The sequence below is a fragment of the Podarcis cretensis genome (assembly GCF_951804945.1).
Source record: "Podarcis cretensis genome assembly, chromosome: 7".
NCBI classification, from domain to species: domain Eukaryota; kingdom Metazoa; phylum Chordata; class Lepidosauria; order Squamata; family Lacertidae; genus Podarcis; species Podarcis cretensis.
The window spans coordinates 13,230,836-13,257,900 of NC_137176.1; the positions used below are offsets into that span (position 1 = coordinate 13,230,836).

At 41.9% G+C, this 27,065-nt stretch overlaps 1 protein-coding gene and 2 long non-coding RNA genes across 14 annotated transcripts in view; 1 reads left to right on the forward strand and 2 right to left on the reverse strand.

The window, feature by feature from the left end:
• The first annotated feature begins 1,761 nt into the window (after nucleotides 1-1,761).
• Nucleotides 1,762-26,915, forward strand: LOC307220944. 5 transcript variants are annotated; one of them, XR_013841180.1, is made up of 4 exons: nucleotides 1,762-2,298; nucleotides 17,195-17,398; nucleotides 25,150-25,206; nucleotides 26,882-26,915. It is a non-coding gene; the product is annotated as an uncharacterized lncRNA (long non-coding RNA). The 5 variants fall into 5 exon arrangements; XR_013841181.1 differs by lacking the exon at nucleotides 1,762-2,298 and adding an exon at nucleotides 3,623-3,966; XR_013841182.1 differs by lacking the exon at nucleotides 1,762-2,298 and adding an exon at nucleotides 4,786-5,141.
• On the reverse strand, nucleotides 2,399-8,301 carry LOC307220953. Of its 2 annotated transcripts, none has more exons than XR_013841203.1 (5): nucleotides 8,227-8,301; nucleotides 7,562-7,673; nucleotides 5,425-5,493; nucleotides 3,455-3,576; nucleotides 2,399-2,604 (listed from the first exon to the last, which is right to left on the reverse strand). It is a non-coding gene; the product is annotated as an uncharacterized lncRNA (long non-coding RNA). The 2 variants fall into 2 exon arrangements; XR_013841204.1 differs by lacking the exon at nucleotides 8,227-8,301 and adding an exon at nucleotides 8,041-8,195.
• The window catches only part of CTNND2 (catenin delta 2), a 528,002-nt gene continuing 522,812 nt past the window's right edge, over nucleotides 21,876-27,065 (reverse strand). For 5 of the 7 annotated variants that reach the window (XM_079984908.1, XM_079984909.1, XM_079984910.1 and 2 more), the window contains one exon: nucleotides 21,876-24,024. In XM_079984908.1, the coding sequence (XP_079841034.1) occupies nucleotides 23,764-24,024 (261 nt within the window). In that variant the 3' untranslated portion in view covers nucleotides 21,876-23,763. The remainder of the gene's footprint in view (nucleotides 24,025-27,065) is intronic. The other 2 variants (XM_079984912.1, XM_079984913.1) reach the window with 1 other exon arrangement.

The window sequence follows — 27,065 nt, forward strand, 5'->3', positions numbered from 1 at the left end:
TCTCACAGGTAAACTTGATACCTGTGGTCCATAACTGTTCCCAGTCAGCTATCATAATGTTATGTCCAACATCTTGTGTCCATTTTATCATAGCAGATTTCACCATTTCATCCTGAGTATTCCATTTCAACAGCAAGTTATACATTCTTGACAAGTTCTTAGTTTTAGGATCTAACAATTCTGTTTCCAATTTTGATTTCTCCACCCTGTCTTGTCAGGATTCAACCTCAATCTGTTAGCCACCATCCGTCCTCCAACTGCCTCCAGGCACTCACACAGGATATTCACTGCCTTCACTGGTTCTGATTTAAAAGAGAGATAGAGCTGGCTTTAGGCACAGAGAAAGGCTGTTTCATTTTCCCAGGCTGCCCTGATGGTCTTTGCTGTGATTTTGGGCTGTATTTTAGGGGCTCTCCAGATTCCCATTTAATTGCACATTTATAATGATTCGGGCTCACGATGCTGTCAGGGCAGTCATACACAATCCTGATTTCAATACTGCCGGTTCCTGCAAAACTTCTGGGGCAGTCACATGGCTTCATTTTTAAATCAGTGCATATCCTGTAACTTCCTGCTGAAACGTTCTAACTTTTTTTATTGCCGTATACATTCTGATTTACATTTGCCTCATTTTTATTGCAGTACAGGCCAGCAATGATGCGGCCGCCTTGGGGAAGAATCACAGAACAGCCAATAAAAGCAGGATAAATCCACCACTAATATACTCTTCCTGGCTCAAGAGCATGTTGCACAATGCACCTGCAATAAATCACTAGCTTGGAGAGGCCCTTACTGCTTTATTGTGTTTTAATAGTTACTGCAAACTATCCTAAAGCTTGGTCACGTGATTCCGCGACAGGCTCTGAAAGAGCAGGTCTCTTGAGTGGCCGGTTGTGTTCCTACACGTGAGCACACTCTCTTGTTCTGTAACACAGCATTCCGTCCAGGTGGTTCATATCTAGGTGTCTAGATAGTTGAGTAACTTTTTTGGATTTCTCCCCGCAACAGGAATGGAAGGTTCAGGCATAGCCGAAGAGGCAGCACTATAACCTCAAACAGTAGACATTTTAACTTAAGGATCCTAATTCATCACTGATAGCCAGCCCAGGCTTGTTATTCTGGCCACTGAACGGCCATCTATTTTGTGTCCTGCTGTCATCTATACTACTCAAGTTGATGCTGTGTAGTAGTTCATCAGACGCTTGGAAATATTAATTGCTGCGTCCTCTGGCAAGGACTGCAGTTCAGCTACATGTTCTGCCTAATTATGAAGGAACTGCAGTACTGTTTTACCGGTAGGTTTTTCCTGCTATATACTTTGGCTTGTTGTGTTTCAGAAGTGAGTTGATTAAACAAGTAAAAAAACATTTTTTCTACATACGCCATTGGCTTATCACCTTTGGCTCCCATTGTTAAGTACTCTGACTGTTATGCTTAGGGTGTGCATATTTGGAAAACTGCTGAGGATCTACACCAGGAGTGGCCAACTCCTGAGGGACTGCCATCTGCTTTCAGAATTAAAATCTGGCAGTAATCTACCACCCTTTTTAGGGGTTCAGGTCAAAGTTGTTGAGCTTTCATTTAGGGAGGGGAAATGCCTCATTTTATCCCCATTTTGTTGGGATTCCGCTTTGCGGGGGGGGAGGGGCTTTTAAGGGGGAAGGGGATTAGTCGCTCACCAAAACAGCCCTGTGGAAGCATTTTGCATCACAGCAAAAGCTCCGTCTTCTGTTACAGAGATCAGGAGAAAATCCAGGCAGGGGAGACGGGGCCGGGCCAGGTGCTCTTAGGCAAAAGCAAAGGGAAATGAGCCCGTGATTGACAGCAATCGACTGCAACCTTCCGGGGATCGACCAGTCGATCCCAAATGACCTGTTGGACATCCCTGATCTATACTATCAGGGGGCTCGCTGCCAAGAGTTCTGTAGATCTCTGCTGCTTCTTCACTGTTGCAACTACTTGCTTACTTGACATGTAGGGTTCCAGGCTCATATAACTCTAGCATGTTTGAATCCAATTAGTACACGAAGGGGTTAAAACCATAGACTAAGCTGTCCTGCCAGGCTTAGCATACGTCATCACTTCCCACCTTGAGAGGAAGTGGGTCACCAAGGCGTTTCTATCTCTCATTATCCATGTGGACTTCAGTAGGTAAGGAGCTCTGTAAGAGAAGGAAAATGGAGACTGAAACTAGAGTTTTTCTCTATACCAGTAGTTTAGAAACTTTTACATTTTATAGCTAAGCAACATTTTCACTGTCTGTGCATCTTTCCTGGCTGCTGACCTTTGAAGAGTTTTGTAAGTAGACCATTTTACGACTTAGACAAAGTGTGGTCTGTCTCTATGCTAGGGAAATGGGATAGCTTGGGGATATTTTGGGACTCGGACGAAGGGCACATTTTAAAGGTTTTACAAGCCTTTATTTCCATGCTTTTCTTTGCTGCATGTTTTGTGATGTTAAATCTGTGCTGGGGTTCTCTCACCAAAGAGTACACGCCCCGAATTTGTGTCTTGGCTTTCAGGATTCCAGCACAACCACCTCTTGGTCTGGACCAGTCAACAGTGGTTGAGGAAAAGGCCATGGAGGTGCTGGTGGTAGCAATGCTGAGAAGAGAATGAGAATAAAATGGTGATCATGGCAGTGAAGAGGTAGTACTCAACAAGGGAGTGGGGACCAGGGGAGGGGACTTGCCTAAGGACCCTCCAAAATTTGGAGTCTGAGCTACAGAGTTAGAGTCACAGAGTTACAATTTACAGACTTCCCTGTGAAGAGCAATTGATAGGTAAACCACTTTGGGAATGACCGCTCCCCACATTAAATGGGGGGCGCCCTTTGCGTGGTTGTGCGCAGCCCCCTGGACCCTATGTGGCACCATTAGCACAGGCTCAGCTTCACCTTCCCCAGGTGGGATGCCTGGAGGTCTCCGCCTACCTCAGCCAGTTGCCCAATCCTGCCTGGGGAGGCGTTGCCAAGGTGATCAGGTCAGGTAGGTCAGGTCCCCACACAATAAGGGGAGGATCTTACCTGGGAATCATCAGTTGGCTCCAGAGCAGAACAGAATAGGTGTCTCTGATGAACTCTCAGCACCCTTAACAAACTACAACTCCCAGAATCCAGTCGGGACTGTTGAGAGGGGTATCATAGTGCTTTGAATGTATGGAATGGATGTAATGTGTCTTTTATCATCCGGCAGACATGAAATAAATATATTCCTTACTGGAATATTTTCGGAGATTAAAAGAGTAATGACCCCACACCGCTAAGCAATGCTGAAAATGTTCTCCTCTTTTAAACAGCAAATATGTTGATTGCCATGTTGAAAGACTGCTTAATGATGTCAATTTCCAACTCGGCTACATTAAATTTGCTTCTCCAGCAATCTGTCATGCCTTATGTCCTAGTTATGCTGCAGCTCTGTGTCTCAGGGGGAAAGGATAACCTTTGTGCCATTACCATCTTTACACAGCTGGAACTACCACTCTGTGCCCACCAGGATTCTCAAACAGATGTCCACACGAATGTCAACACTCCACGCGTTAGATCCAAACAAGCAGATGGGTTATTTAATTGCAATGCTGGAAAGCAAAATACAGTGTTTTATTGCAATAGCCAGATTCACTGCACATTAAGTGCCCCCACACCCAATGGAAATGGCCTAGCTTGGTCTGGATAGTTGTAAGATGTTCAGGGGTTTAGCTAAACATGGGGAGACAGTCTTGGGTGTCCAAAAGACCTTGTATACCTGTCTTCTGAATTGCTCATTGCAATTTTGCCCACCAGATTAGTATTGCCTGCTTCCTGTTCCTCTCTCTTTTCCTCTTTTGTTTGAACCATGTAACTAACCGCATGCACAAGGCTGGAGCTGGCTAGCCCAGACTCTGTGTTTGAAGATCCTTTTTGTATTTTGTACTGAAGTGGCTTTTGCCTGTGTTGTTTCTGCTGCCTGAGTGAGACCTCTCATTACTGTAAGTAGAGCATTCAAACTTTCTGAAGTTTGTGGTTTTTCAGAGAGAGGCAGAGGCAAGGGGAGCACATTGTAAACACTTATTTCTGGGACATCTACAGATCTAACAACCTATATTTTCCCTGCATTGCAAATACTGTGTTTTAAACTTTACTGGGGGCTGTTTTGGCTAAAGACTGAGTCAAGCCCCACACAGTTTTTCTTTAGTTCAGGAAGTCAGCCGTTTGTTTTTTTCTTTGTAGTTCCCCACACATATGGGACTTCAGGATTAATTGGTATTCACCGGTTATTTCCCAACAATTTAGCCCCCAGAATAGTTAGTGTAGGAGCCAGGAAGTACCTAGCTCAGACCTTGCCTGAGGCTGCTTACACACAGCATACCTTTGAAGGACTTCCCCATAGAATCATAGGGACTGTATTTGGTTAAGGATTTTGGAAACTGTGGCTTGGGCAGGGCGCATATGCTTTAAATGTATGCTGTGTACACAGCCTTAGCTATCCCAGGACCAGCCACACAGCAATCTCTTCCTGCATGCATGAAATTACATATTCATACAACAGACACACACTCTCACACACACCAAACATACAATAAAATTCCTCTAAAGCAGGGTTTCCTAAGCTTGGGTCTCCAGCAGTTTTTGGACTACAACTCCCATCATCCCTAGGTAGTCAGGGATGATGGGAATTGTAGTCCCAAAACAGCTGCAGACCAAAGTTTGGGAAAGCTTGTTCTAAAGAAAGAGTCAGAGGTATGTTTTATCTCTGATCTTTGCACTAAGCATCACAGAACTAAGATCATAGAGCTGCAGAGCTGGAAGGGACCCTGAGGATCATCTAGTCCAACCCCCTGCGATACAGGAATATGTAGGTGTCCCATAAGGGGGTCAAACCTGCAACCTTGGTGTTATCAGCACCATGCTCTAATCAACTGAGAAAGCCCATGCCTCCTTCTTAAGAGTAAAAGGCAGCATTTCTACCCACCCCAACAGTGGGGTGAGGTGAAATAATACCTTTTCCTGTTGAGTTGGCAAAAGGCCTATCTCTGGTCTAAGAGTGCAGATCAGAGAGGCCTTTGCTGCCTTTTCCTTTTGAAGAGGGCTTGTCTTCGGTTTTATGCTGCAATCAGAAACCAAAGACCCCTTTAACTGTCCTGTGCCTGGCATTATTTGGCAGGTGGGTGAGATTAACTTAAAATGGCCTTGCAGGCCCTGGGGAGGCTAATTAGGCTTATGGGCCACAGGTTCCCAAGCACTGGCAAACCATTTTTATTTTCAGCACAAATTCTTTAGATTAATGCTGAGACTCGAAACCTGCAAGAAACAACTCCTTTATGGTAAGATGGATGTTAACTGATGTTTCCTTTCACGTAAGAGAGTAGCTTGAGTATATCTCTTAACCTCCTTTATCTTTGAAAATACACAGAATTTCAGCAAATCGTTTCTTTCATTGTACTTACCTCTGCAGGGATCATTAATAATGTACAGCAACGCTTCTCCTCTTTTGAATCTGTGACCTTATTACAATGCTGTGAAAGTTAAAAATTGGGAAAAAACAGTAATGACCTTCAACGAACTATCTTAAGAGAGAATCAAAATTGGCTGTTGGTATATTTGAGGCATCTGATCAAGGCCTGTATTTTAAAATGAGCTTAAAGATATATTAGTATGTTTCCTGCCAGGCAGAAAAGCAGCTAGCTAAGTACTTTGGCAGTTGTTTATCCTCCTGGACAAGGGCCCCCCTGATTTATAGCAGAAGCAGGAGACAAGTTTCTCAAAGTCATAAAAGGGAAATACAGGCTGGGAGCAAAGGTTACACTGACCCTACATATTACAGAATACAATCAAGCTGCAAAAACACTAAGAGTTGGTAAATAGTAAGATCTCTGTTTAGATAGAACTTAATACCATGAGCCATCTGTTTTAGCCATTTGTTTTGGAATGCAGGGGCAACAGGGGCAAAAGGTGATCTGGTAATTAAGGTGCCTTGTCGAGGCAAATGTAAGATATTCTGCCATTTATGGATAGAAAGAAATATAGCTCTTTGTCTCCCATAAAAGGTAATAGGAAATGGGTGTATCTTTTATGATTGGTTCTAGTAAACAGCCAATAGGAATTTCAAGCAGGCTGATTGGACAGAGGCAGCCAAAGGAGGAGCAAGAGGGCTGGGTTAAGGAAATATAAGTGCTGGCCATCAGGGCTGGAGTGGGCAGAGCTTTGGTAACCATATACCACTGTGCCTATCATTTATTTGTGTGACAAATAAATTATTTTAATTTCTCTATTGCTGCGTTGAATATTTCATTCCAGCTAAGCGTTAACCACAAGTAGGGTGCTACATATTCAGGCAGAACATGCCCTCTTTATATACGATTACGTAGGCCTGTTCAGTGGGCTAACACCAAAGGCAAAAGCTACATAATCTGCTTTACAAATAGTTTGAAGATGCCATTTTAGATTCAGCATTATTTTGTCGCTTATCAAGGCTGAAGAATTCTCACTATCTTATCTGCCTTTCTCCCTGTTTTGATGAAAATATTTGCAGACAAATATTTCCTGGATGCTTACATATCCCCTGCATACAATTGCACCCCCACCACACCCCCCCAGCCAACTATTTGCATGGTGGTTTACAAACAATAACAACCACCAAGGCATGATAGGCCTCTGCCCCAGGGGACTTACAAATCATAATGGAACAACACCCCATTAAATTCTATCCCTCCACCCTCATCCCAGCCAACAGATTTGTCAGAAAATTTAATAGCAAATTATGTAAATAAAGGTAATTTATCTGCATAATTATATTAGTTGCTATTCCCATTGTGGTAAAAATTCCTGCATAATCACTGATGGGAAAAAAAGATAGCAAATAATTTGTCTTGGGTATGTTGCGGAACAATTGCCTCAGATACTGCTTCCTGTGGTTTCATATGGAGTTAAATGGTGGTAGCTAAAGCTGGACCATAAAGAAGGCTGATCGCCGAAGAATTGATGCTTTTGAATTATGGTGCTGGAGGAGACTCTTGAGAGTCCCATGGACTGCAAGAAGATCAAACCTCTCCATTCTGAAGGAAATCAGCCCTGAGTGCTCACTGGAAGGACAGATCGTGAAGCTGAGGCTCCAGTACTTTGGCCACCTCATGAGAAGAGAAGACTCCCTGGAGAAGACCCTGATGTTGGGAAAGATGGAGGGCACAAGGAGAAGGGGGCGACAGAGGACGAGATGGTTGGATAGTGTTTTCAAGGTTACCAGCATGAGTCTGACCAAGCTGCGGGGGGCAGTGGAGGACAGGAGTGCCTGGCGTTCTCTGGTCCATGGGGTCACGAAGAGTCGGACACAACTAAACGACTAAACAACAACAACAAGCTAAACTGAATTTAGCTGGCTATGTAAATTACCTAAGTCTCCTATGTGTAAAATGCTATGCTACGACTTGGCCTGGCTGTGAGATATATGTTGGCTTAGAAGTGGTCAGACAACAAAAAAAGACCTTGTAGCATCAGATGATTCTTGTATCCCCAAAATACTGTTGTTACATTAAACTGCTTTAGCGATAGAACTGAATACTGTACTCATAAATATTAATATTTTACCTTTAAATAAATCCCTTAAGAAGGGCTTGAACCTGGCTTCCGGCTTACAAAGAATTTAATGGATCATTCGCCATCACGTAATCCTTCATGAGGTCAAATGCTTTTTTGGCACCTATCAGATAGGATTGACATTTGAGGGTTGAGTTATAAAGCCTTGATAATGGAGGCATATAATGGGAAAACTGACAGACCTTTAACTATAGCTGGGTGAATAGCATTGCGGTCTTACAGGGAGAGAGAGAATATCTCCCAACCCCCCCCTCCCCAGGCCAAACTAGATAATATGGCAGCATATAAAGTAATAAAAGGCAAATCACTGAAGCAAAAGTCCATTTTTTCCCTAAAATGGAGTGTAACAAATCCTCAGCCTGTGGTCGAAAGACTAAGATTTCCAAAATTTCTGGTGAAAATTGATTGCAGCTGAAGTATGTTTATGATTGTTAGTACAATACACTTGGGTTGTCACAGAAAAGTATTACTTGGTTAGCCTGGAAGCTCTGGATGTCTCAGAAATGATAAGCTGCTTTCATGGGCCGTCTTTCTATTAGAGCTAAGGTAGCTTTTTTAAAAAAAAAAAGAAAAAAAAGAAAACACCTTCTCAGGTTGAGAAGGCAGAGGATATTGCCTGCTTCTGATTGGATTTTGTGAGCACTGTCAACCCTCACCGAATCCATCGTGATTTATGACTCTTTCAACCCCTGCACAGAGGAGGGCTTAAATCAGGAAGCCATTTGAGAGCCTGTGAGCTAAAGTGAAATAAATATTTGGGGTGGAGGAGAGTGAACAAATCCAGATGATTCCAGAACAGGTTGGGCAATATGCATGTATGTACTTGTAAAAAAAACAACAACCAAGCAACCCACTGTTGTGGTAATTTTGAGACTTGATTCTTGAAGGGATCTATGTTCCTCAGATAACAGAGAAATATGTAGCCACACTGTCATGTGGTAACTTCCATCATTATATATTCATGTGACTTGAAAATCGCTGCGGTGGTTGGTGCTGGTTACAGAGCAATTGCTGTGGTGCATGAGAGAGAGACTAGAAAGTTAAAAGAATGACCATTACTGTTGGAGTATCACTGATAGTGCACTTTCTTTTTTTAAAGAAAGTCCTTTTTTTCTTCTGTGCCCGTCGAGAGCCAGTGTGGTGTGGCCAATGTGGTGTGTGGCGTTACAGTGGCTATGACCAGGGTCAAATAAATATGTTTTACTGGTTATTTAGGCAGATGATACTACTCTGTGATGCTTATGGGTCCAGCACTATTACCATTGATGTGGTTTCATGTGGCATTACTGTGTGGTGGTTTTCTTTTTTTTCTGGATATGGTGCTTGGCTTCACTCTTTTTATTACTGATCTGTTAACTGCCTTAAATCTTCTCAGAGAATAAGGAGGGCGGGTTTTTTTTTTTTTTTAAAAAAAAGACAATAAAATTTTTAAAAAGGCCTTTTGGTATAATCAGTGTTTATTTTTATTTATTTATTTTAAAACATAATTTTTTTATTGAATTTTTCCATATTTCATTTTAATTCAATACACATATTCACAACATCTTATTTGCTCAAAGTGAGCTTTGACTTCCTTCTACCTCTCTTTCTGACATCTCTATAGCCTATAACAGGGGTTTGCAACCCGCGGCTCCGGAGCCGCATGTGGCTCTTTTACACCTTTGCCACGGCTCCGGGGCGGATACTAGCGAGGGGAGGAGGCGCATTGTGCGCCCCGACACTCCCCACTGTGGTGGGCGCTGTACTGGCTGTGACGTCGCATGGGGGCAGTGCGTGCTTTAGTCACGCACCGTCCCGACGCCACCTTCCCGCCCGCTGTCAGATGGGACATTAAGGTAAGAAACAATATATGCAGTGTTATATTTGTTTTAAATGTCGCAATGGTTTTGCGGCTCCCAGTTTTTTTTTCTTCGGAAACGGGTCCAAGTGGCTCTTTTTGTCTTAAAGGTTGCAGACCCCTGGCCTATAACATATCTTTTGCATTCCCATAATCACTTCTTTATCTATAATCACCTTAAGAAATCACATTCTTATTTATAAATCAGCATCATAATTTCACATTACCAAACATTTCATGTTAATGCTACAAAGGTTTTTAAATGAGTATAGTTTTCTTTCAAATAATAAATAAATTTGCTCCAGTCCTTTTGATATTTTTCTTCTGGTCGATTCCTGATTCTCCCCTCTCCTTCGCCAACTCCACAAATTCTACCATTTTTATTCTCCAGTCTTCCAATGTAGGGAGTTCTTGCTGCTTCCACAAATTGCCTATGTTTTTGAGGATGGGTTATTAATTTATTGGCTTTGGAGTCACCTATTATACTATACTACTACTACAATTTGACTTGAAATGTTCTTAATGATAACCAGCTGTATACTGTTCATGTCCTAAAATTGGAAGTACTTCAACCACTTTGAGCACTGATGTTTTCAACCTGCAAGAAAAAGTGTTTTGTTTCTAACTCTCAAGTGAACATCTATAATCTCCCCTTAAAATTAACAACTGGTTTATGGAAATCCCAGACCATCTTCTAGTTCCACAGAAATTACTACTGTAATCAGAAATTCTCTTTAGAAAGAAATGTCAGAGGAGGAAGGGAATATTTCTCAGACATGCTAAATCAGATACTGCCTATCTCTCAAGCTGCTTGCTTTTGCCCACCAACTTCTAAATTTGCCCTTGCAAAAAACCACATCAGGATTCATTTTTAAAGATCAGGTGAAATGCAATAGTTGGCATCCGTCAGCCTTGAGAGACAATGGGGTGCGCCTCCGGAGGTGAAGTCAACCTTCTTAGAAGACCCCACACCAGATTCCTGTAGGGTTTACTTCTTAGCTTTAGCCTTTTCTTCTCTTGAAGATTTCCTGCAAGGCGGTGGAGGTTTAGGATCAGAGTTTTCCTTCTTTTTTAAAAAAAATATTTTTTTTATTAATTTGTTAAAATTGTAAAATTCATATGGCCATCCTGATCCAAGCCAAACTGAAGGAAGTGCAAGGTCCCATTCTGAACCAGAATTTGGGACTAACAAGTCCCTGCCTCTGAATGTGGCCTTAACCTTTTATCCTCGGTTAAAGGTAAAGGGACCCCTGACCATTAGGTCCATTCGTGACCGACTCTGGAGTTGCAGCACTCATCTCGCTTTATTGGCCGAGGGAGCCGGCGTACAGCTTCCGGGTCATGTGGCCAGCATGACTAAGCAGCTTCTGGAGAACCAGAGCAGTGCACGGAAACACCGTTTACCTTCCTGCCAGAGCGGTACCTATTTATCTACTTGCACTTTGATGTGCTTTTGAACTGCTAGGTTGGCAGGAGCTGGGACAGAGCAACGGGAGCTCACCCTGTTGTGGGGGTTCGAACTGCCAACCTTCTGATCGGCAAGTCCTAGGCTCTGTGGTTTAACCCAAAGCGCCACCCGCGTCCCTTCCCTCCTTGGTTATTGTGCCTCAAATATATCTTCCTTCTCACCGCTTCCTCTGCTTCTGATGCCAGTGGAGGGTGAAGAACTGATAGGAGAGCAGCAATAGCAGGCAGTGCCCTCTGGGACTAGAATTGCTATCCCTCCCCAGCAAGGCAGTGCCTCTGCCCTTAAGAGACCTCAGGGCTCTTGGGTCGTACGCAGCTGTGTAATGAGAAGAGTAAGCATAGTACCAGCTCATGCAGCTGTTGCTTTGAAGCCCTGATGATTCATTACACATCTGACAATTATTCCACATGATGCTTGAAACTGATATATTATTATTTTGCCTCTCTGCATTGCTACTCTTGTCTCCTGATAGCTTCCTGTTTCATTTCCTGAGTGGGACGTTATCAGTTTAATTTCAGCACCGCTTCATCGAAGGGCCCCTTCATGTCTTTTTGGAGTCACTAGAAAACTGATTGCTTCCTGCACTATGAAGGCCGTGTCTGAAGGCCTGAACCGGGTAATGGGGTAAAGTGTTTTTCGGTTTGATCTTCCATTTACCGCATAGGAAATAGCCGTGCTGTGGCAGCACTGACACCACAGAGTTAATGTGGGAAGGGATTGTACATTTAAGAAGGCCACTGCTGAAAGCTATTATTGAAGGCCTTTCTAAGACGGCTGTGATGAATGCTGGCCATGTAAGCTTTGTGCTTCCTTACGATTCTCTGAAATCTATGCTGTCTCCCTGTGGATTCTTAGTGGTCTGTAACTTGGCTTTGGTTATGTACTATCATAGGGTCGCCAGGACACAATTGACTTGCCGCATTTCAGAAATTCCCTCCGGACATCAGTTACGCCTTTGAAATATGGACGTACCTCCCAACATTTCTCTAATGAAAATAGGGACATCGTAGGGTTGTATACTGCTGCAGGAAGCCATATTGACTCATTTCCTTTTTATTGTTCCTGCTGAAAGGAATTTTGGTTAGCAGTACATATACAAGAGCTACCTGGATTTTTTTATTTTTAAAAAAGCTTTGGCTATAAGTGGGAAAATGTTGGTATACTTTTTAAATAAAATTAGACCTGTATGAGTTTTGGTGGCTTTCCTTTCTTAATTTTCATCTCAACATTTGCATATTTAGGGGCTAAGAAACATAGGAGTTTGGTAATCGTTTCTCAAAATAAATGGTGGTTGATTTAAAACTGCTTTCTTGACAGCAGTTTCCATCCTTCTTTGTGTTATCAGACTTTTGGTGTGTGCATAACACATGATCTGGATTCACTGCCGGTTTGCTCACAGGGCTAATTAGATACCATGTAAGAAAAGGCATCACACACACACACACACACACAATCTGATACCACATAGGGAATAGGAGAACATTGTGTTAACAAGGCACGGAATAATTATTTCAGTAGGCTGAGCATAGAAGTGTTCAATCAAAACTTGTGCTTCAAAAGAATGAAATTTGATTGAACTATTTAAAAGTGTCCTCGAAAGGGGAAGAGTGGACCCCTGTGGGGGAGAAAACTTGGAAAATGTGTAATTTTTACTCATCCCTACTTAAAACTCTGGAAATATCAGATCTCGTGACCTAAACCTCCATATTTATTATATCGAAACTGTTTTTAAGTCTTATACTGTTTGAATGGACTTGCATTAGCACACATTTTAATTGTAGATATTTATGTTAATGTTTTGATGGAATTCTTTTATTGTGTATTTTAGGTATGTGTATTTGTATTTCTTTATAACTGGTTTTATACCTGTAAACCACTTTGAATCCACCTTGGCAATTAAGCAGGTAATAGTCATAAAATGCTTATTATTGTGCTATTTAAGAAACAATGGGATTGACAAAAAAGCATATATCACAGTGATACTGCTCTCTCAGCCACAGCAGGTGCTGTAACTATCCAACAGATTCATTTTACCCCTGATGGCACACTCCTCCATTGTCTCTTGAGACAGACGGATGCCAACAACAAATTATATTAATCTAAGATGTAGTCATATTTAGAAAGTTGTGCACGATTCCGATCACCCCAGCTCAGCAAGGTCATAACAGAGTTGGAGAAGGTACTGAAAGGGGCAACTAACAGTGCAATCTTCCACATGATTCCTCGGAAGTAATTCTCCAAGACTAACTCCCAGAGGAAGGCTACAATTCTAAATTCACTTACTAGTGGGAGATACGGGACGCAGGTGGCGCTGTGGGTTAAAGCCTCAGCGCCTAGGACTTGCCGATTGAAAGGTCGGCGGTTTGAATCCCTGCGGCGGGGTGCGCTCCCGCTGCTCGGTCCCAGCGCCTGCCAACCTAGCAGTTCGAAAGCACCTCCGGGTGCAAGTAGATAAATAGGGACCGCTTACCAGCGGGAAGGTAAACGGCGTTTCCGTGTGCGACTCTGGCTCGCCAGAGCAGCGATGTCACGCTGGCCACGTGACCCGGAAGTGTCTCCGGAAAGCGCTGGCCCCTGGCCTCTTAAGTGAGATGGGCGCACAACCCCAGAGTCTGGCAAGACTGGCCCGTACAGGCAGGGGTACCTTTACCTTTACCTTTTAGTGGGAGATACACCTGAACACACCTCTGAGTAAACATGAATGAGACTACACTGTAAAAAAATTAAGGGATTGAAGTTGCAGAGCTTTTTGCTAGACGACCCAACTCTAAGTTTCTGTGATTCTATGATGTTTCATTTATATGCAGGTCAAGCGTTCGGGATCTTTTATTTTAGAAAAGGAGAATGACTACCTGGTAACTGGGGAGGGAATAGGACTAAGGTTGATCAGATTATAAATGGTATGGAGAGAGAGCATAGACTGAAATTAGGGCCATCCAATGAAACTGACCAGCACTCATTTCATAATAAACAAAAGGAAATATTACTAACATACTTAACTTTCATAATTCATTGCTACTAGATGTGGCAGTGACTGTTTGTTTGGATACTTGAAAGAAGTTATTACACAAATGGAAGACAGGTCTACCAAAGGACTTACTAGGTATTATGACAAGCTAAAAGTCTTCTCTATGATTAAAGGGTAGTGTGCCTCTGATTGCTGGGGTTCCACACTAGCCCCACCTTCTGTGTCAGGGCACACTTCTGGTCTTCCTAAGGCATCTGGCTGGCTTTTGTTGGAGATGGAATACTGGACCCATTGTCTGATCCACCATCACAATCTTTGTGGTGCTGGGGGGCCTTCCAGATGCTGTTCAAACTCCGTCAGCTGCAGCCAGCCGAGGCAATGGCCGAGCAGCCAAGCAGTCTAGCAACATATTGGGTGGGACACAGATGCCCCATTCCAACAGCGGAGATTCTTGGGAATGGGTTGGCCAATGCATGGTGAAATTTCTGGAACGGGATTGCAGTGCTTTCCTTTCCTTTAGCCACAGTATTTACACAAATATATGCTGATCTGTACCAAATTCTGTAAGTCGTTCATAAGTTGTTCGTGTGCCACACCTGGTATCTGTTAGCCAAATCTCTTTCTCCCTGTACAGTCAGGTTAACTTGGCAAGGTCTAAACTGAAGCAACCAGGGCAGATTGTTACAATGCTTACACAAGGCGAGGATTTGGTTTTTCTCCCACAATGGGTAACTTTTTGCATGCCTGTGATCAATTCTTTTAATGTTTTGTACCTTCCCAACACAAAAATAAAAGGGAACCTTCCCCACGACAAAATGTGATGCAATCCACTATTTACTTTGACTGATCATTCTTAGAAGAACATAAGGAGCATCTCTCTTCTGAATGTCCTGCCTTAGAAAGGGCACTTTTTTCCTTATGCAAAATGTATCTCTTGGGGTTCATTAGTTTTCCTTATTTTCTTTTATCAAATGATCATATCAAATGTTCCTTTATTGCAGTCACAGCTCTTTTCGACATAAGGAAAGCAGTTCTTTAATATGCAAATTTAAGTTGGGTTTTTCTTGTATAAACCACAGGCATTCATAAAAAAAGAAAAGAAATCAAGATCACACAGTTTTGTTTTCAGACTGTTTTCTTAACTGAGAGATAGCTGGGAGCCTGGTTTCTTTACAAAGGGCACCTTCGCTTTCATGTAATCTAATAAACATTGCCAAAACACAACTCAGTTATAGGAACATTACAGTGAAATTGCAGGCAGTGTGATGAACATTGTATCAGCTTCTTATGGTCCCATGAAAATGGTGTTAGCAGAATTAATGGATCACTAGTTAGCCAGCATTACCCTGCATATTCAGTTCTTAGCTTGCCTCTTAAGAAATCTCTGAATGTACATCAATTTCATACCACTTGTTGGAGAGACTTTTTTAGCTAAGATCTTCTAAATTATTTGAGCAATTAGTTCAGCCTTGTAAATAACCACTTGCCTATTTCCATTAGTAAATAAGAACAGTCACCAGCTGAGAAGTCAGGGAAGCTTTTGTTGAAATAAAAGAGAGTGGGTTCTTATTTTTCATGAAGGTTGTCAGTGAGCCGCAGAATTAGCAGTGTCCCTGACATTCAGCATTCTCTGCCTCACAATGTGAATCTCAGCAATTTTTAATCTTTGATTGCAGTTTCTGGCAAGAATTTAAGACCCCAGATTTCTTCTCCAGTCTGGGTTGTAATCTGAACCAGAGAAGTACTTAACTTGCTTTCCTATCCTTAAACTTCCTCATCCAACATTTCCTTTTTTTTCTTCCTTGGCTGCAGCAGGTGAGAGGAAACATGGGCCTGCCACTTAATAGATGCCATATTGACACACAATTTGCCTTTGAGCCACTGCTCACATTATGGGGAAACAGGAAGGAAAACCCTTCATTAAATCTACAGCCCATAACTCACCCCATTTATATCCAAACAATTTATTCCATAGCCTCCCCAAAAAGCAGTAGGTGAGGTTCCCCGCCCCACAAAAGGTAAAGGTACCAAGTACTGCTTGCCTTTACCCACTGAAATTCAAGAAATACATGCTTATCCTGTGTCATCCGTATCCTGCAACCTACCTTTTTGTTTGATCCTTACCAAGGTCTCTTTAGTTTTCACTAGGGATAGGAAATAAATTAATATTTGTTTTCATTTGCAAGTGAATCTATCAAACCTCCACTTTCTGAAACAATATGAGAACCGAAACAGCTAGCTTTTGAAAATTTCACTTGTCTGAATTTTGCGATGCAGTTCACCAACCAATGTTTATCAAAGTGCATATAGTTGGGGAAAATGTGCATAAAAATGAATACATTAGTAAAAAAAACCCGTCATACAAAAATGTGTTGTATTGGGAGGAAATGGCTTGCAAAAATGTGTACTTTAGTCAAAACTGCATACAAAAATATGTTTATTTGGAGGAGTTTGCACTAAAGCCCATGATGGATAGCTCAGTCAGCCTCTTAAACTGGGTTTGAGCACCACATTGAGTAAAACATTCCTGCATTGCTGGGGCTTGGACCAGATGACCCCTGTTGTGCCTTCTAATTGCATAGTTCTGTGATTCAGAAATGCTGATGAATTTTCATGAGGATTTTTTCAAACATATTGCTGCAGAACTGATTTTAATATTGGAAAAATGAGAAAGTGGGCGAACCAAAATTGACAGCTTCTTTCATCCCTGGTATTTGACTATCGCTCCTGGTTGTCACAGCCCCTGAATCCTAACTATTCTCTTAAAGCCTTCTGTGATGCTATTAGTTCCCAGGTTCCCAGAGGTGCAAAAAGCTTTTCTCTGTGCATGCAGAGGTAGCTGATGCTGATGCCTTTCCCTCCCATTGATGGGGTGGGTTGATGGGGGCAGGGTCATGCCCACATCATTTTGTTCTATCTGTTTATCTGCTCGTTTAGATACAGCAGTTATTTTGTGTTATGCCATATCCATTTTGTGTTATGTCGCACAATCCATGACAGCTATTTTGTGACTAGAACCCATGGCACTTTTGCAAATTTGAGAAAGTCCCAAAAGGACCTGTGTTAGATTTAGCACCTCCACATTTGCTTGCATACTTTCCTTCCTGCAGTTTGAGAAAGGCTGGTGATTTTTGCTTTGCAGGACTTCTCTTCATTGTCACAGTATATGCCTAAAAGCATATTGTATCTGTTGATAGATGTTCTGCAGCAGGAACATTTCCTGACGGGTTAGGCCATTCCTTCACAGTTGTGTTGGGTTGTGGGCCAGGTCAAAGGTGCTTCCCTTAGACCTAAGTGGAGTGAAAATACCTCCTGCGCCTAATTTTCCCATTCCTTTTCTCCTTGCCACAGGCTGGACTGGAAGCAGCTGGCCAGGAACAGCACCAATTCTCGGGATAAAATTTGCTCAGGGAGCATTGCTGTCCATGCTTCGTTTTCAACATCTGCTGGGGAAGAAGTGGCTGGCGTCTTGTGTTCTGCTGTGTGAAACTGGGAGAGGAGCTGGCCTGCAAACACCTTAGCTGGGGGAGAACAGCTTCCCCAAAGGAGCAAGAGGTAGGATAAAAATCAGGGTGGGTGGGGATAACATGTTTGCACTATTATGGCTGCTAGAGAGAACCCTAAAGTAAATGGAACAGTCTTTGTATCATTCTGACATATTCAATATCTTGACCAATGATATGCTAGATTTCTGTAGCATTCTTTAGAACGATGGGAGAAGTATTGGTGCTAATGGACTATTTAATGAGGTTGCATGAATAAGGGGCCAAGAGTTGATTGCCTAAGACAGGGGTAGTCAATTTACCCCCTCCAGATGAATTTAGATTGTTGTCTGTAGCTGATGGGAGTTTAGAAACATACATACTTCTAGGGGACCTAGGAAGTTCGGGGGTTTCCTGGATCATACATTTCGCCACTGTGCTACACCAGCATTTTGTCTGTGCATGTGTCCCAAATGTATGGAGAACCGAGGAGGCATGTCTTCTGTATATATTCAACACTGCATATATTCCTTCTTGCTTTTGGCTTTTCACATACTGCACTATGAACAGCAACTCTCCACAATACAGTAGTATTTATTGATAGAAAATCTCAGTTCAAGTTAGCTTTTGTACATGCTACCAACATGTACAATGAAAAAGTATAGTCTGTTGATTCTCATTACTAGTAGTAGTAGTAGTAGTAGTAGTATTTTGCCATTTAACTTGACAACATTTATTTTAACTTTTGGGCGTTTATACATTGCCAAAATGTACTTTCAATATTAATATAGTTTAAATAATATTTTACTCTTGAAATGTCCACTTTTTAAGCTTAATATTGCTCATGGTAGTGCAGTTTTGTTAGTATTATAATAGCTCAACCATTCCTTTCAGACCATAAACAGCATCTTAATAAAACAATGAGCTTTTTATATAGAGATCTACACAGTTGATTAGGAGTCTAAAATGAAGTCTGTGTTTAAATCAAACATTTTTACAGTACAACAAATACATTTTATACATTTTTGGAATCCCTCTTTCTATGTGGGTTATTACATTGCTGGGGGGGGGGGGAACACAGCCAAGAGTTTGTGGTAACATTTGAAAAACCAACAGACCAACCAACTGACTGACCCACCTACCCATCTGCAAAGCCCCCTAAATACTGGGGAGGTGTGAAGGATTTACGTATGCCTAGCTGGAAAGTGATTTGGTATGTTACTGGAGTTTCAATATTCAAATATTACTCTTAAGTATTTGCTACTGCAGGACAAAAAATGGGCAAGGTGGAGGGAAATCTGAAGCCAATGATAATGCAGCTTTTGGCCTTTGGCAAAAAAAAAAAAAAAATCAGTCAGGGAAACCAATAAAAAGTTTAGGGATTATCTAATCTACCTTGCGTAAGCTGTCCTTTTCCTATGTCTTTCCAACTTCTTTTAAAATGCGGGAGGGAGGGGAAAATCTACCCCTTTCCCTCAATAACTTGTTTAAATGTCCAGCCTTTTTCAGACTTGCACATTTTGTCCAACAGCTACATCTGAACTCTTCGGCTTTCTGCCCTTCCTGCACCAAACAGCCGTTCTTCCATCTCTCATTATTTTAGCATTTTAGTTATAAAAAAATCTTATTACCCACCCCCACCCCCCAGTATTTTATTTAGGACAGAGGTTCCCCCCGCCCTACATTACTCTCTATTCTGCCTTTATTGTTTTGACTGCAAGAAATGCTTGAACATCTGTTGCACAACAGAACCACTGCATATTGCAGGATTCTGGAGCATGTCCTACACTCCTTTTGTGTGGAGTGCTAGCTCAGCTCTTGGGCTCATGCAGACAGTGAGAGCAAACTTCTTAGAACGTGCCCAACACTCCTCTGATGGTGTTATATGACATAGGAATGTGGGCAATAGGCAGGTATGCCATCTTCCAAACCATTTGCCAATGTTGTCACCTAAAAGTCCACACCCGGCTTCCCAGAACCTTCAGGATACATAAACTGGGACAGTTTGAAAGTGACTTCTCTTTAGGCTACATTTGCCACGCTCTGTCAAGCTTGTATTTATGCTATGCATTATTAGTAATGATGGAACGAGACATGATGGCAGCATGCCCATTTGTTCAAATGCAAGCTTGTCCCAATCAAATGTTAAGGGTGAATGTGGAAGTCTAGAGCAAAAAGGTCCTAAATTTTATCTCATGGACCAGCAACCTGCATTCAGGTCCTCCATGTGAGATTGGAGAAGGTCCTCTTATTGGCTAGGGAAACAACAGAGGTCCCTTTACACCCAGAGCCCAGAAATTCCGTTCTCTTGCCAACAGAAAGAGGAACAGCAACTGAAATATATAACTGCTGCTGTTCTCGACAGTGTTTTTTTTTTAAAGTCTTTTGTTTATATTACTTAGCTTTTCATTGTAAACCACTTTACTTAATAAGCGTTGAGATCTAAGCTTGTTTGAATTGGATGCCAAGCATAACAGCTTGCTTGCGCTATGCACAAAGCAACAGCTCATTGCGGTACATTACTCCTGAAGGGCTTTGGCATGGGAAGCAGCAAGACAGAGGTGGCTGTTGATTCTGGAACAAGTGGAAATCCCATCTTGTTGCACGCATGGCCATCTCAGGCCCTTAGCATTACTGTTTCACATCTGGACATCAACACACACTCACCATCCAAAGCAAATTTCTTTCCTATGTACAATAGACTCAAGTCAAAATGTGATGCTCAGATCGCTGTATGAAATGTTACCAAAGACACTGCTATGCCGGATGCGAAGTAACATTCCGTTTGCTTTCTAAAACTGGATAATTTTTGATAACTTACATGCTTAAGTGCATGTTTAATTTCCATCCAGTTAATAATAAAGAAAATAGGAACAACTTGTATCTAAAATCATGGTGTGTGAGATATATACGGTATATTTCATATACATATGTCCATTGATCCCTTCCTCCAACTAGATTTCCACATCTCACCCCCCCCCCCCAAGTTTACTACAAAAGGAGAGAGGGTTGCTTATTGTACATTGGAAAGGCGTGCCTGGAAAAGTTAACTACAGTGCTAGGATCACTGACAAACCATATCTACATTACAATATATAGCTCTGCATCTGTTTATTTCTGCTCTAATACAGGTAGCCATTCTGAAATATTTTCTTATCTCCGGTGATAAAATATCAGGCAAAGATGAAACGATTATCATTGATTAAGAATACTCAACCAGTCACATGCTTCTTAAACCTGACACCTCAACGGATAACAAACTCCTGAAAGTCCTATTACATGACCATCACTTATTAGAAACTCAAAATAATCCTGATTAATTTTATATTGGCCATGTAGCTTCATGTTATTGTACGTTGTAGCAAATAGTAATGTAGTGTGTTCCCTTCAGCATCAGATTCTTCCAACTTTTTTTGTGTTTTTAAATCTGCTTCAAGCAATTTGACTCAACAAGGATAACTGTATTCCAGTACTCTGGCCAAAGGCCATTTTCCTTCTGCGTTCAGCATTGCAGCCAGTACACTGCTGGTATTAAATGTTAAATTGCAGTAGTTGCGGTATAATTCCAAAAAAGGCTGTGCATTGCATCAGTATGTAAATGATAATGAGTACCATACAATGCAAGGGGATGCGGATGGCGCTGTGATCTATACCACTGAGCCTCTTGGGGATGTCAATCAGAAGATCGGCGGTTCGAATCCCCGCGATGGGGTGAGCTCCCGTTGCTCAGTCCCTGCTCCTGTCAACCTAGCAGTTCGAAAGCACGCCAACGTGCAAGTAAATAAATAGGTACCACTCCGGTGGGAAGGTAAACAGCGTTTCTTGTGCGCTGCTATGGTTTTGCCAGAAGTAGCTTAGTCAAGCTAGCCACATGACCTGGAAAAACTGTCTGCGGAAGTGGACAAATGGCAGCTCCCCTGGCAGTAAAGCGAGATGAGTGCCGCAACCCCAGAGTCGTTCGCGACTGGACTTAATTGTCAGGGGTCCCTTTACCTTTACCTTACCATATAATGTAGAACTGCAATATTTTTATACTTACCAACAATTGTCAAATGATTAATTTTTCATTAATTATATTACACCAGATTAAACAATGTACAGAAGTGGTCTATATTTTCCATGGGTTGTGATGGTGGATAGGATACTGTTTAGATATCAATTTACTGTTTGCTCTCTGAAATGTTATATACCTTTATTTCCTTTTCAGCCATGCATTCTGTCATATTGGTTGTTGCATTCTGACTTCTTCTGGGGTGGGGAATGAACACGGAACCTCACCTAGCAGATGGCCCAAGAGTGTTAACTCACATTTAGGGCAGTTACATTAATCTTGATGCCTCACAGGAGTGGAATCTGCTCTGTTGATTCAAATGCTTGACAAAGAACCGCTCAGTCATTTTCTCACACTGGAGTTTGTGGATGAATGGCTGAGTTTTCCCTTCTTTCCTTGGGGGAAAAGTAAGCAGCGTACTTGGGGCTGGATAACCACGTGAATCCCCAATGATGGTCAGTCAGCTCTCACTGCAAGGAAGGGGCGATACATACTGGAGTTTCCACTGTAGAGAAAAATTTAATATATACATATATAAATTAAAAAAAATAACAGAGGCAATAGCAGATGGAACAGTGTGGCCAGATTATCAGTCCACAGTAGCACAGTCTCAAAACTCTTTGTTTTCTTTTTCTTCTTCAAAAAATGACAGACCACATGTGGTGGGAAGGGAGGGAGGGAGGGAGGAGAGGAAGGACTCTCAGCTTGTAGGGGCAGTGATGCCAGACATTGCTCAGAAATTCCTCACCTCTGGCTAAGGATATTGGCTGTCCTTCACACCTAACCTAAAGCAAAGGAGGATCAGGATTTCTTCTCCTCTTTTACAATCCCCCAGTCCCTTACAAGTCCTCAGCAGCACTGCTAAAGGGAAACAGCACACAATTTATCTGGATAAATGGGGAAGGAATCCCTTTCTGCTGTACTCTGCTGCTTTAGCTGCACTAGAGATGAAAATGTTAGACCCCTAGGATACTCTCCAACTCATACTGTTGCATGAGATGTTGGGAACTGCTTCTGTGCTAACCCCACCCCTTGTTGGTCCGAAGATTACTTCTGCACTTAGCAAGCCTGAAAGTCTATGTATTTGTGTACGAGAGTGCAAAATGGTCTCGTATCTTGTGGAGAGCCCCCCCCCCCCCCAGTTTCGTAGGTAGATGAGAATTCTCTCATGTCTGGAAACATTGCAACAGAACACGCTTTATGCTTCACAAACATACACACAGAATATTATGCACACATTGTGGGGGGGACATACATACGCGCACAGACATACACACACAAGCAAGAATGTGTATTTAGATGGAGGATTCTTGGAAATAGACATTCTTAGCAAATATGGATGACAGATCAATTGTAATTTATTTTCTTTTTAACACTGTATCATCATAAAGAAAACTGGTATAAATGAAAAAATCTATTTCAAATATCTACATCTAAAATTTTAGGCAGTGAAAAAGCACTTCGTTGACAAGGAGTGTGGAATGATGAATGTTAATTGTCAGAAACTGCTGAATGCCTTTTTTTTTTTTTTTAGTTGCCACAAACAAATTCACATATCAGAACGAACAATACTGCTAAATATTCCGTTGGTTTTTTTTTGTTTTGTTAAAATGCACTGGGGAAAAGAAAAGGAAGAAAGAAAGGAAGAAAGAAAAAAACAACCCCTCTCCCCCCCCCTGGAAATTCATACATATTTCAAAGTTTTGAAATTGAAGCAATATTTAGAACCATAGATGAAGAAACACTGTGGCATTGGTGTAATATACACAATGCACTTCTCTCTCTCGCTTTCTCTCTCTTTTAAATCTGTAATGTACATCAAATACTTTGCAACAATGCATTAACAAAAGGCAAGAAACATCTTGCTGTACAGAGGAACCCCAAATGCAACTTGAAGCCTAGATTCACAATGGATGAGGAGAGGAAACAAAGTGTGAGAAGCTGTCCCCCTTAAGGTTTTGTAAACTATTCGTTTTCTTGTGCTTAACTCTGGTCCTACGTCGGCTGTTGCACCTTCCCCTCTTTCCTTCAGCCACATTCAATATACAGCACTATTTGTTTTACACTCTACATACAAGGGCCAACTGCAAAGTTGCCCCCCTCCCCACAATATATTTCTATATCTATATATATAGAGAGACGGGATTATATAGATACAGAAATACATATACATTTCCCCCCTTTCTAATGACACTCCCGTGCTTAATGTCCAAATCTTTTAGCCATCTAAAAGCATCTTAAAAAGTTTTCCACACTTGGTTATCAGGGCCTTCCTATGGAACAGGCTTTTAACAAACTAAATTTGCAGGAAAAGAATGTCTTGTGGTATGCATGCACATGCACAGTTCCCGGAGCCGTTTTGTTTTTGTTTTTTCCTTGCCCAAATCTCAAACCCAGGAATCCGGAGATGCAGGATAGTGGCTTGTTTCGTAATTGAGTTCACTGTAGGGCCGAGCAGCCGAGTAGAAGTCGACGTAGTTCCCGGTGGACTTAAGTCCCAGATGCATATTGTACTCGCTTGCAGGAGGACGGTGATGTACTTGGTCCTCAAAGAAGGACTCGTCATAGTTTCTTGTTGAATTCTGAAATGGCTGATATGGTTCATAATCTTTTCTAGTGGGCTCCTGTGGAACTGGCTGTGTTGAGACCTATCAACAGAACAATAAGCCTCAGCTTGTTAGGTATTTGTGCTGCGATGGGAATCAAGCTATCATTTAGGGAGGAAGATGAGATGCTTCCACTTTAACGATGCTTATTAGGGCTGGCAGTAGGAATGCTTCCAGCATTTCAGCAGCTGCATTCATCATCTCTTAGCCCCAACCCCCAAATTAATTGCTTGATCTTCCTAAATGGACTGCTTTGCACTTGCATTGATTACTGCTCCTAACAGACGTTTTTGCTTAAAGAGACGGTTAAAGAGCAAAGGGTCTGCTGTAAGGGTCGCCAAGCTTTTTGGGACTGTGGGAACATTTGCAAACCAGAGAAAGAATGGAAGAAAAAGGCTTCGGAATTGTCTCATGGTACATAGCGTAAAGCTGATTCCCTTTCCCAGGCGCTTTTCTGCTGTATCTTCCAAGCTCCAGTTAAAGCAGCATGAGAAATAAACTACCAATAGATAATTTTCAAAGTATTAAATTGGAAGAACACCAGAAGCTCAGCAAAATGACAAGGAGCTAACTTCCTACATTGTGCTTCCTGCCTCACATATTCAGGCAGCAAGCTAATTGAAATTACAGTGGTACCTCGAGTTACAAACTTAATTCGTTCTGGAAATCCGTTCTTAACCCAAAGCGTTTTTAGGCATGCATTCCCTACATAGGCCTCCCGCAGCCCCGGAAGCGAATTGCGTTTGTATCCTGGGGCAAAGTTCGCAACCCGGGACACCTATTTCTGGGTTTGTGGAGTTCATAACCCGAAGCGTTCATAAGCAGGACTGTTCGTAACCCGAGGTACCAATGTATTGAACTTGTGAGTCCTGAGTACTTACTAAAGAACTCTAGAAGCAGGCACACTGACACACAAACATGATCCCTTCTTTTCAGCAGACACAAAAGACACTTCTTTTTTGCTCTGGTTTTAATGACAACAGATGTATCCCCTGATCTCATGATCCTGCTGATCTATACTGCTGGTATGATTGATGGTATTATCTTGTTTTGATGTATTTTTGTGCAGTTGTAATTTAATTCGTTGCCCTTAGGTTTGGGGACTTTAAGAACAAAAAGTGGCATACAAATAAATGTCTAATAATAATAACTATTATTTTTCCCCAGGCTTCAATTTTGAGAAGCTCTTTTGGTCTAAGATGTTTAACAGACTGCAGTCCAGAGGTAAGGATACTTTTTGGTGTTTGACTGGGGTAAAATATAGTTCATTCCACACAGAATGCCAGAAAAACAAACTGGATTGAAAATGTGCACTCTGTCTGCACTGGTGTGTAAGACGCTGCGAGTCCAGTGCAGAAGCTCAGGCAGGAGGAATCATTGGCCTGACCTCTGTTGAACTGCGGTTTCACCCATATAATGGCCAGAGATTGCACTTCAGTCTAGCCAGACCAAGGGCTCTCTCTATATAATTGTTGCACAAGCCTTGCTCCCTCAGTCTGAGCAGCTTCTTGCTCAAGTAGACACTGCTTTGTCCTACTGTCTTCTCTGGAACCCGACCCTCGACCCTGATCACACCCTCCCTTTTGGCCCTTTAAACCATAGTCTTTTGCTCCTGTTCAGACTTCAGACCTTACATGTTTGGATTATCTCCGGTATAATCTACTACCTTCAAACCAAGGTTTGCTCAGCAACGCATGAGTTACCTCACAAACAACTCATAGCTTGCTCCTGCAACTAGTGGTTTGTTTTCCAGTTGCTCTTCTCGTGTCTCTGCCAAATGACTGGGGTGAGGTGGCCCAGCAAACCATGGTTAAGCAAGGTTGTTGAGTTCAAACATAAGGCCAAACCATGGTAAAACAAACCATGATCTGTAAGCTATGGGGCTCACACTGTGGTTTGTTGGCAAAAACAACAACAACAACAACAAAAAACACCCCAGCTAGTTTTTAAACAAATCATGGCTAATTGTCATGTGTCATCCAGACCACAGCTCCTCCCATTAGCAAGGCCCAATGAAACAGAAGAGGAGCCATCTTCTTTTCCTATATTTTTGTTACAGAAAATGTCAGAACACCATTAACCAGAAATTCTTCAAGTTTTGGCAGGGCATCCTGACATTTACTAATACATCTCAAGACTAAATTATATTGGCCAGATGTAATCCTTTTTCCTTAGCCTTAAGATGACATTTACTTCTTGTTTATGATGGCAGATTGGTAAATTTCCAAAACAAGCATCATAACACAGATACTTGTGACATTTACTGATGCTGCTCAAAAAGAACATGGTCTTCAGCAACTGCCGAGTTCTACTCTCATTTCCATATTTGACCAGTAAATGTTGGCATTTCCCAGGGCTAGATTGGTCTCAACTAGGGCCAGGGCCTTTCAGTACTGGCCCCGACTTGGTGGAACGCTCTGTCACAAGAGACTAGGGCCCTGTGGGACTTCTTTCCACAGGGCCTGCAAGACAGAGCTGTTCTGCCTGGCCTTTGGTTTGGACTCAGTCTGACCCTTGTGTTTTCCCCTCCCCTTATGGTTTTGATCTATGGGCTACTTTTAAAATGAGGCTGCATTTTAAATTGCATTTTAACCTGTATTTTAAATTGCTCCCCCCCCCCATTATGTTTTTATTGTAATTTTACTGGTGTTAGCTGCCCTGAGCCTGGCTCTGGCCGGGGAGGGCGGGGTATAAATAAAATTTATTATTATTATTAGATGGCAATAGTTAAAAAATGTGAAGCAGAGAACTGTTCTTCATATATTATGAATCCTATAGAATCCTTGCATGCATATTGTTAATACCCCTCCCCGAAAAGCATTAACAATTAACAATTGCTATCAGATAGTTTTATACAAACTTTGATTGGAAAAAGTGATTATATATTTCCTTCTTGCAGGAACACTGCTGGAGTGGTGGTGATACAGGCAAAGGGTAAGAATAACTGAACTTTGCTTTCCTTATCGTTAAAGACTACATCATTATTATGCCCTCATTCCTGTGCTGGAACTAGTATAATACTAAGTTTATTGCATTGATTCTATATTATTTTCAAATGGCTTTGATTCTATATTTTCGAATTA